Genomic DNA, 11,298 nt, shown 5'->3' on the forward strand with positions numbered 1-11,298 from the left:
TGTTAACCCTCTAAGGACCCTGATATGCCTGCAAATACCCAGTGGAGGTGGTCAACAGAGGGTGGAGGAGAAGGCTGGGAAAGACTGGTCAGAATCTCCAGAGGCTCCCAGTCACACACAGAAATCCTTGCTGGTATCCAGCCCGCTCTCCCGTAGCTTGGAGCTGCATCAGAGGGATTATCCATCATAGGGGCCTGGGAAGGATCTGGTAAGGAGAGAGGCAGGCTGGGTAATGAGCAGAAAGGGGCAGTTCGTGATTACTTTGGAATAGATTTAATTAATTTGCTTTGTGAGAGAAAAAGAAGGAAGAGACAGAGGATCAGTTTGGATCAGATATAAGGAAGAAGTTTATTACAGTGAGGGTGGTAGAACACTGGCACAGGTTGCCCAGGAAGGTGGTAGATGCCCCATCCCTGGAAGTGTCCAAGGCCAGGTTGGATGGGGCTTGGAGCACCCTGGTCTAGTGGAAGGTGTCCTGCCCATGGCAGATGGGTTGAACCAGATGATCTTTAAGGTCCCTTCCAACCCAAACCATTCCATGATTCTGTGATTTCGTGACTCTTTCTTTGGCCAGGAGAGCCCACAGTGAGCTTCAGCAGCTACAGTACCTCCTGTGTCAAGGGTTTTCCTATACCAGCTGCAATTCTCTTGACTTGCTCCTCTGATACATCCCGGGGGAGTCCTTTACCCCCTCCTCAGTCTTTGAGGCCACATTCAGGAGAAGCTTGAGCAATGAGACAATGAGACACCTGTCCCCACCACAGTGCTAATCCTATATGTGCATTTCTGCAGCTTCCTAACTCAAGAACAGATTGGTTGGCAACTTGGCAAATTTTTTTTTATTATTATTTTCCAAGCCCTTCTCTGATACAAAGTCCACACCAAGCAACAGCAACAACCTTGTCAGTGTGAACAGCCCTGCTAGTCCTTGCAGTTCCAAGTTCATGGTGGGACAGCACTGGGGCATGACTTTGTCACTGTGTTTTCCCACCTGCTCTCACATCTACAGCGTTTTTGTGCCATGGGCTCTTCAGGACATGCTGCAAAGCAGGGACCTTTTAAAACAAAGATGCCCTTGCCAACTGCAGCAGAAAGCAAGCCTGCTCACAGATTCTGGCTGTGCACTGGGAACCAGGGCCAGAATTTAGATTGGACTGGCTCCATTTTCGTTCGTGCATTTGTCTTTTTTCTTGTTTTGCTTTGTTTTTTAAGCGCTGAACTCTGGGACCAGCAACTCTCCAAACAATTCAGTGATATCACCTTTGAGTGAGTCATGGGGAGGGCAGGGTGGAGAAGTGCAGGCAAGGAAAGATTATGAGATTGTGCTAGCTCAAACAACCCAAAAAAAGTGGGATATGTGTTTGGATATATGGAGGAGAAATTGCATTCACCAGTCACCCATTACACAATGTCACAGCACTGGGCAGCATGCCTGTGCCTCCAGACATTTATACCTGGCTGCTTCTTTCCCAAATATGAGCACAGTGACCAGGAATAACTAGGAAACAAAAAAAATGAGCACATACTTCATTCCCTCAACTTTTAAACCAACAAAAAAAATGAAATTTAATCTTCAGATCGTGTTTAGCCTGTGACTTCAGTCACTTTGCACGGTGCAAACAGGCTTTCCCTGAGCTCACCTGCAGCTTTCTTAATTTCTTGATGGTCCTGATGATAATTATGTAGGGTTACAACAGGATCTTCAACCCTTGCTCAGACCCAGCTCTATCACTAGGATTCAGATTCTGCCAAGATGCAAAACGATCTTTTATAAAATGATGAAAGGGATGAAGTCCCCAAATGGACCCGGCATTATTATTAGAAATTTTTATTTATTGAAAGAAGACAAAGTCCTCTTCAGGATCTCCACAAGCTGACATGGAGCTTTCTCAACAAGGCAGTGGAAAATAGAGAGGATGAGGCTCTGCATCCCACCCTACCTGGGAGCATCCTGCACTGAAGTACAACCGGGATCCTCCATCCACCAGGAGAGGCAAAGTCACTGGACAGGCAGCCAGGGTGGAGAAAGGGCACCTCAGAGGTCTGTCCATGCTCCCCAGGGCTGTCTCTATGTTCCACATGTGGATTTGGTTGGGTTGGATGGAGGCTTCCCTGCTGGGAACACTACCCCCAAAAACAACAGCCCTGTTCAGGAACAAACCAGGTCTCCATTGTCCTCTCCCTGTGAGGGCTCTGGGATCCCAGATGCTCCAGCCTGGCAGGGGGTTGCTGGATCCCAGCACAAATAGTGTGGGTAGTGCCAGTGCCCTCCACACCAACACCATCCAAAGGGTGGGTGTCCCCAAGGTGGGTGTCACAGCCTCCTCCTTTGGAAAGGACACCAAGCTTTGCCAGGAAGTGTGGAGCTGGATGCCCAGGAGAGGTGCCCAGAGGGCTGATTTTGAGTGAGTAGGAACAGCTCCTCTTTGAAGCAAGACCAGATTTCACTGTTTTACTGTGCCACAGGTCCTACAATAATTGTTCTTCCTGATTTTTTGTATTTCCCTATTCTCTTACACTGAGATATGAGGTTAAAGTGCTGGTGCATCACTCTGTGTTGCTCTTCCTGATCTTTTACTCCTGTTTTCTATTTCTGGACCTTGGACACATCTTTCTGTGTTTTTTGAGCTCTTCAAGTGCCCACCACTCAACACTGCCTTCTGCATATTCTAACATTTATGCTCCTATATAGTAAATCTTACAAACCCCAGCCCAAAAACACTCCCTCTCTTGAAGTGTTGTTGCATATTCACGTACATGAAAGCAAGACTTAGTTTCTTCTGCTCTTTACTCACTCTCTAAATAAGACCTCACAGCCCTTCCTTAGGTGCAGCCTCCCAGGGCCCATCAGAAGAGTCTGATGCTCCAGCACGTACAAAATTACGAGCCAAGGAGCTGTTCTGGGGACTCCCTGCCTGTTCATCCCAGTGCAAAGAAATGGGGGAAACTGTGGCTGCACTCAGGACACGTCCCTTGCAAGGGGCACGCTCATTTGCATGGCAATGAGGATGGTAATGGGCCCCTTGTCTTCAGATGTACACGGGGTTCTAGCGGGTGAAAACCGGCCAGAGTTGAAATTCAGACGATTCACGGCTTCTCTTTCTTTTCAATTTGTGTTTTGTATCTGGATGCAAAAGACAAAGCACGTAGTACAGAGACTGAATTGTGCAATGAACCGCTAAACTCTGGATATAAGTTATTATTTTAACAAACCAACAGGCTGTTTAAGCAAGCACCAATCTCTTAAGTAGCCTGGCTCAAGCAGTAATTACTGGTTGAATTTTAAAAGAGACCCTTCTTTTATTTGCTTTGTTACCATAGTTTTTTGTTTTCTTTTCCTCTCTCTTGAAGCTAAAAAAAGTGCTGCATAAAGCTGCAGCTCCTCTGAGAACCCAGTGTGCTGCTAACAGGGTTCACAACAACACTGTGAAAGAGTCCATGGAAATTAACCCCTTTCTCCAGTGGGGAAACTGAGGCATGAAACCTCTCCATGACAAAGGAATGAGCAGGATTACATCTTTAGTGAAGTCCTTCACCTGCCTTGCTCCCAAACACACGGAGCTATGTCAGGATCAAGCTGGGACAGTGTGATGTTGAAGGGCTGAGAGCCAGGGATTGCCTTGCAGAGAGCTCAGGGCTCTGGGTAGTGGCTGGTCCCCAGGTGGAATCAAAACACCATAGAATTATAGAACTGTTTGGGTTGGAAGGGACTTAAAGATCACCCAGTTCCACCCCCCTTGCCATGGGCAGGGACACCTTCCACTAGCCCCCAGCTTACTCCAAGCCCCGTCCAACCTGGCCTTGGACACTTCCAGGGATGGCACAGCCACAGTTTCTCTGGGCAACCTGTGCCAGGGCCTCCCCACCCTCACAGGGAAGAATTTCTCCCCAGTGTCCCATCTAACCCTGCCCTCTGGCAGTATGAAGCCATTCCCCCTTGTCCAGGTCTTTATCCAAAGTCCCTCTCCAGCTCTCCCGAGGCCCCTTTAGGCACTGAAAGGAGCTCTAAGGTCTCCCTGGAGCCTTCTCTTCTCCAGGCTGAGCAACCCCACCTCTGTCAGCCTGTCTTTGCAGGGAATGGAGAGAGTGTGGGTCTGGGCAGGAAAACAAACCCATTCACTGTTGCCAGGACCTGAGACTGAGGAGAGGGATTGATGCTGTGCTTGGAAAGCCATTGCTGATCCACATTGCCCGAAGCATCAATGGTTCCTGTGGGTCCAGGGTGGTGGGATGGGGGCAGGGTGAGAAAGGGGGATGGCTCAAAGCCATGGTCAGATGGAAAATGGAGGAGATACTTCATGCAGTGCAAAAGGGGGTTGGTCCCAGCGCCCCTGGGGGGTTTAGAAGCCCCTGGCTGTCACTCAGGAGGCAGTTTCTGCTGGGATCAGAATCAGATGTGGTGATTCAAGCAGCATAGAGCCAACCCATAAATCTCACCACTGTCCCCAAAAGAACAGACTCTTTTAATCCAAAATAACCAAGGTGGGGTCATTGCCTCCACAAAAGCTCACCCTGGTGTAAGGGAGATGGCAGGAAACATGGAGAGAGACTATTTGCTAGAGCATGTAGTGACAGGACAAGGGGGTTCAAACTGCCAGAGGGCAGGGTTAGATGGGATATTGGGAAGAAATTCTTCCCTGTGAGGGTGGTGAGGCCCTGGCACAGGTTGCCCAGAGAAGCTGTGGCTGCCCCTGTATCCCTGGAAGTGTCCAAGGCCAGGTTGGACGGGGCTTGGAGCAACCTGGTGTAGTGGAAGGTGTCCGTGCCCAAGACAGGGGATTGGAATGAGATGATCTTTAAGGTCCCTTCCAACCCAAACCATTCTGTGGTTCTGTGATTATTGCTCTGTTCAAACCCACTGACTACACCACCAGCAGCTGCTCATTAAGCTGCAAATGCCATTGATTTCCATGAAGTCCCTGGGTATTCCCAGCACAGAGATGTCATTCCTGCTTCCTGTCCTTATTCAATGCCTCCTTCAGCACATATTGACAGCCAGCATGGACTCCAACCTGGCTTAAACATTCAGCAGATGTTTAAGCTGCGTGGCCACATCTGTGCTTTCCCTGCCCAACCATCATAAAATGCTGGGATCTGTCTGTCTCCTCTCATGTCCCCATGATGGAATAGCCCACATACCTAATGCTGAGTCTGCCTGTAATTTCTCCACTTTTTAGGGATGGGTGTAAGGAAGTTTTAGTGGAACCAGCATTCTGAGTTTCCTGGATGATGGTTCTCCTCCAGCAAACAGCCTGGAGAGCTTTAATGTAGCGCCAGTCACGAATTTCTGGCTCCTGGCACCTGTTTTACTGTTTTGACACCAGGCTTTTTAGCTCAGGGAAAATAATAATGATATCCAGAGTTAATGTTATTTACTAAAATACAAATTAACGCTCAGTCACATGGCATGATTTGTCATCCAGAGCTAAAATTAAAAGAAATTAAGGCTGACTCAGAAAGTTATTTCAGCTCTGAGGGGGGAATGCTGAGTGTTGAGGCCATGTGGGAGCAACAGTGACATCTTCTGGCTCCATAAAAATTTCTCCAGCTTTTTAACCAAGAAAACCACTGGGAAACTCCACAAAAACTTAATAGGGGTTGGGTGGACAGGAGAGCTTTCAAGTGGGAGGGACAGGCTTTGTGTCAGTGGGTATTACCTGAGCCACCTTAGCATGACTGAAAATTTGAAGAGAGGGTGTGTGACACTGATGATCCAAAATGCATGGGTGGAGGAGTTGAATGGGTGTTGCTCTTCCCTCAGTGGAGGGGACAGGACTGTATCCACACTTTTGGGCTGCAGTGGAAGTGCAATATGTAGGAAGAGGCAGGCACCAAGAACTGATCCATGCAAACCAAACAGTTTTTCCTGTCTGACGTGGAATAGGACAGGGCCTGGCTGCCTTGTGCTAACAAACCACAACACTGAAGCTGTTCCCCAAAATGACAGCCCAGCCTCCCTGCAGGCTGTGTGTGTTTGCACAGTGGCTCACAGCTGATTTGGGGGTGCTGGTTCCACTGCTGGGAGAACTTCTGCAGTGGGGGCCAGGAGAGTCTTGCTAAAAATACAGTGTTATCCATCACAGTCTCGGGCACAGGGTGTGACTCTTGGGGATGGTCCTGTGCAGGGCTAAGAGTTGGACTCAATGATCCTTGTGGGTCCCTTCCAGCTCAACATATTCTGGGATTCTGGGATCATTATCACTGCAGGGTCAATGCCTTCCAATCCTGCAGAGGCCAGATCTTCCCTCTGGTGGTAACAGCATTGCTAGTCAAGGACTTAAAAGCAGAATCATAGAATCACAGTATGGGTTGGGTTGGAAGAGACCTTAAAGGTCATCTACTTTCAACTCCCTGCCATGGGCAGGGACACCTTCCACTAGCCCAGGTTGCTCCAATCCCTGGCCAACCTGTCCTTGAACACTTCCAGGGATGGGGCAGCCACAGCTTCTCTGAGAAACATGTTCCAGTGTCTCTCCACCCATCACACCTTCTGTCTTTTCTACACATCTCTACCTCTCCCAGGTTGGACTGACCACCGCCCTCGCTCCCCCGTGCTCCCATCCCCCTCCCCTCCCTCTAAACCACGTTTCTTTTAATCTCTCCCAAGGTTCTTTCTTCCCGTCTCTGAAGCCCTCCGAAATTGTCTTCAAGATCATCTTCTGGCTGGGGTACTTCAACAGCTGCGTGAACCCCATCATCTACCCCTGCTCCAGCAAGGAGTTCAAGCGCGCGTTCATCCGGCTGCTCAAGTGCCAGTGCCACCGCAGGAGACGGCCCATCTGGAGAGTCTACGACCACCACTGGAGAGGGGCCTCTGCCAACAGCTCGGTGCAGGACTCTGAGACAGACCTGAGGCCCAGGATTAGCACCCTGAACAGCTCCTTCATATTTAACTCCTCCTTCCAGGAGAGAGCCAGTAAGAGGCGAACGCTCAGCTTCAAGGGCTGGAAGATGCTCACTCCTTTCCAGAAACCAGCGTCCACCCAGCTGAAGGAGAAGATGAACAGCCTTTCTAACAAAATCCGGGGTGGCTCCAGCAAAGGGGGGGTGACAGCCACCTACAAAACAGAGGTGGAGTCTGTCTCTATTGGGATCCCTCATGATTTCACGGAAACCATCGACTATCAAACCCATGACTTAACAGACTGCTGTGGGCTGAGAGAAACAGATATTTGAACCCTCTGGAACAGCTGTCGATGGTTTCTTTAGAGGTATCCAGCAGAAATGTGGAGGGATACCATCTGTGGGTCTGTCAGGCAGACTGGAAGCAGCAATCAGGTATAAAATGCAGTTGCCCAAAGGTTATCCAAAAATCCCCCACGTGGCGCTCAGCCCCTTCTGTGGGATTATGGGTTCCTCAAATAAGAGCCAATGGCATATCCCATTTTAACAAGCCTCAGCAGGAGGGGAAGATGTGGGGTGGATATGGCCTTAGGAGAAGAGCTGTCTCCCTCCAGGGGATGGTTGTCTTTGACTTTGGAAGAAGCTGTGCAATTAAGGGAAACCAGGATGTCTCCTTTGCCTTAAAAACACCACCGTGAAATCTAATGGAAAGATCAAACCCCAAAAGATGCCAACCCTGCCTTAGTACATGTGATCACGTTTCCATCCAGAGGCAGCATCCAGGAAGGACTCTGCCGAGCAGCAGCTGGCAGCTGATCCTTTAGATGATGGGTTGGGAGCTTGTAGGTCTGCAGGGCTGGACAGGACCTCCAGCTGAGCCCTTGGCTCTGGAGGTTGAGCAGACTGGGGTATTTCCAGCAGGGTGGGGGGATCCTGGCTCTCAGCCATCATCTCTGCAGTGACCACAGCTTTGCCCCTTCCACATAACCTGGTTTTAGGCTGGAGGAGGAGCCCAAATGTCTACACAGGGTGTGCAGGTCTCTCTCCTCTAATTCCAGCCTGTGAAGCATTTCCCATTTCACTTTCCAGTGAAACACTTGCAATCCACCTTGCTTTAGTGCTCATCCATCTGTGATACAGAGAGAAACCGGCTCCTTTTGGTGTCAGTCATCCCCAACCTTTTCTGTCCCCTTCTTGCTCTAGTTGTTTCTCTCAAAAAACAACAGGATAAAAATACATCCCGGGGGATTCACTCAGGACGAGAGGAAATGGCCTCAAGGTGTGCCAGGGGAGGTTTAGGTTGGATATTGGGAAAAATTTCTTCGCTGGAAGGGTGGTCAGGTATTGGAACAGGGAAGTGGTGGAGTCACCACCCCTGGAAGTGTCCAAAGATGTGTGGATGTGGCACCTGGTGACACGTGCCATGTAGTGAACACGGTTAGTGGTTGGACTCGATGATCCAAGAGGTCTTCTCCAACCATAATGATTCTGTGATGCAGGTCCTCAACTGTCCTGCTCTGTGGCTCAGGAAAGGTGGGATGGCTGAGTTTGGAAGTTTGCAATTCTACTGCCCCTTGGGTCAAAGCTAAAATGGAGCTGATGCAAGGACGGATCTTCTCCCCAGTCAGGGTCATGCTCCTGACCCTTCTCCCGAGGGACTCCCCAAAAACCTGATACATCAAACCTTTGGTTTTCCCTTGGGTGTGTCCGCTAACATGGTCAAAAGCAATGACAGTAAGGGTTGGTTTTCCCTGCTCACAGCCCCAGAGTGTGAGCACCCCTCAGGAGGGCACCACAGTCTCCTCTGGAAAACTCAGGGAGTTGGGGCCATGACAGGCCCACCTCTGCCAGGCAGCTCAGAAAGGGGTCACCCAAACTCTGCTTGGCCGTGTGTTGCAGGCACTGGTTTCAAAATTCAGGCTGGTTTTATCAAACTTCAGATAATGATGATCAGGTTAAGGCGTGAGCAGGAGACACGTAGGTGATGGAGGTGAAGTCTGGGTCTGAGCTGCAGCAGCTCAAGTCAAGGTGACTAAAGAACAGGAACATGAAGTCAAAGGGTGGAAACACAGCAATGAATGTGTTCCTGGGTGGAAGCTCATCCACATCAGCAATGTCCCCCAAACCCATGAGGAGTCTTTCATGAATGTGCCTACAGCACATGCAGCTAATCAAGGGTGGCTGTCAAAGGAAGATGAAAGGCTCCTCTCTCCATTAGAGAGAATGTCACCTTTCTTTCTGCTGTTCATTTGCTTCAAAGTAAAACAAGAGAGAGAGAAAGTTGGACTTTTTTTATTCTTAGTCTTTTGAGCAGTGCATATTGAGACAAGGTATCTGGAGTTGGCCCCATCTCAACAACCCTTAGCACCCTTTACTTGATGCAGGACTCCAAACTGGACCAATTATTGCACAAATACCAGGAGATTTTGTCCAAATATTCTCCTCTCAGCAGCAAATCCCACCAGGGCACATGGGCAGCATTGCATTTACACTGAACCCAGACTCATCATGTTCTCCAGCATCTGCAAAACCACCCAGAGGTTCCAGCTGGGGAGGTTCAACTCTACAAAAACCCAACACGTCATGGGAACTTTTGTGGGGAAATACATCTTTTTTTTCCCTATATCTTTGGCTTTTCAGGGAAGTGAGACCTCACAGTGATGATGGTGTGACATGAAAAGTCATTTTGCAGTGTAAGGACTGCAGGTGCTGCTGGTTTCCAGGGAGCTTTGGGGATCCTGATGGGAGGCACTGGAGATGTAGCAGAGAAGGGACCAGGGAAGGGGCAGTCCATGAGTGCATCCATGACCAGATGACATGTACACACTTTACTGTATTTATATACATGGGTCATCTCCAAAATACGAGGCTTTCTCCTACAAAGGGGCCAACATCCTCCTATAAATGAAGATTCAGCAAATGCTGGCAAGCAGTTCATTCCCATAAATGAGTTGGTGTTATTGCTTACACTTCTCCCTGATTTTTTTACCTACTCCTTTTTTTTTTTCCCCAGTATTGAAACATTTACATTTACAGCCTCCAGCCCCTTGAAAGCATCCGGAAGGGAAAGAAAGATTAGTCTGGAGGTTTGCTGCCTCTCCATCCCAATTTTTTACACACCTGCAAGGGAGAAAACAAGGATAAATATTTAAACGCACATGTACACACACGTAAATGCCCAAACCCTGGCTCAGTTACTTACTGAGTTTGATCTGGCCCCAAGAGATGCCCTAGAAGGTGCTGCAGGGAAGCTTTGAGCTCTGCTCTGCTGCATTCAGGCAAAATACTTGTTTCTCACCTAAGCCAGAACCCCCTCTTTCATTTGGCCTCTTGCAGCAGAAGCAGTGCCAGGACTGGACTCTGGGACTGCTCCTGTAGGGATTTGTTGGGAGCAGACAGGGCTGTCATTGCTGGCAGGGGGAGGAACAACAATGTCATGTAAAATATGACCCAAGTCTGTAAAACTGAGCATTTCTCTTTGAATCCCTTACTTTTCCAAACTCTCCCAGGTTTGGAAACACGGGCTCAGATCTTCAGGACGTAAATTCGGTCTGATCCCACGGATTTCTCTGGACCCACAAGGGTGTGACCAGCTGAGGGAGTGGCCCTGTTTCTCCAAGTTTGCCACACAGGCCGTTCCCCAAAAGCACCTGCACCTTGCTTTTCCAGCAGATCTCACCTCATTGCACTGGCTCCATGTCACTATTGCTTTGTCAGACCTTGCTGCTTCAAGGAACTAGTTGTTGATGAGTTTTGGTGTCACTGGACTCCCCTGAGTCCCCGAGGGAAGGAAGGTCCCTGTCAGCCTGAGCTGGACTGCAGTTGGGTTGCATTACTATTGTTTACAGCGTGTATATAAGTGTACATTTTCTTTAGCAGACATTGGAATTTTTTATGTATAGATTTTTATTTTTCATCCCCAGACGTATTTATTAGCCAGAGTATTTCTGTTTTGTGTTCCGAGTTCTGTCAGATCGGTGTAAGCTCTATGGAACAGAATGCACATATTTTTGTTTGTTTGTACCAAATACATGCACAAACCTGTCTAAAACGTTGCTGTGAATTGTTGCTCTGTCTGATTTTTAAAACAAGGGCTGTAGGGGATGAGGAAGGGAGGGAGGGAGGGAGGAAGAAACACCTGAAAATTATCCACTCGTGGTTATTTCTCAAAGACTTTTTTTTGCAATTTCACAAGGATAATCTATCCCACATGCAAGAATTTGTGATAAAAGCAAGTCAGGAGAGGACAATCTCAGGGATGAAGGGGTTGCACCTGCCACATCTAGAGATTAGGTTTAGATTACATATTAGGAAGAAAATCTTCCCTGTGAGATTGGTGAGACCCTGGCACAGGTTGCCCAGAGAAGATGTGGATTTCCCATCCCTGGAAGTGTTCAAGGCCAGGTTGGACGGGGCTTGGAGTAACCTGGTTTAGTGGAAGGTGTCCCAGGGAGG

At 48.7% G+C, this 11,298-nt stretch overlaps 1 protein-coding gene across 1 annotated transcript in view; it reads left to right on the plus strand.

Annotated features, from left to right (window-relative positions):
* The window catches only part of ADRA1D (adrenoceptor alpha 1D), a 47,560-nt gene extending 36,666 nt beyond the window's left edge, over window positions 1–10,894 (plus strand). Inside the window, exon 2 of the mRNA XM_027706500.1 lies at window positions 6,608–10,894. Within this exon, the coding sequence (XP_027562301.1) occupies window positions 6,608–7,176 (569 nt within the window). The 3' untranslated portion in view covers window positions 7,177–10,894. The remainder of the gene's footprint in view (window positions 1–6,607) is intronic.
* The last annotated feature ends 404 nt before the right edge of the window (window positions 10,895–11,298 follow it).

Source organism: Neopelma chrysocephalum, unplaced genomic scaffold, assembly GCF_003984885.1.
Source record: "Neopelma chrysocephalum unplaced genomic scaffold, ASM398488v2 Primary Assembly neopelma1_380, whole genome shotgun sequence".
NCBI classification, from domain to species: domain Eukaryota; kingdom Metazoa; phylum Chordata; class Aves; order Passeriformes; family Pipridae; genus Neopelma; species Neopelma chrysocephalum.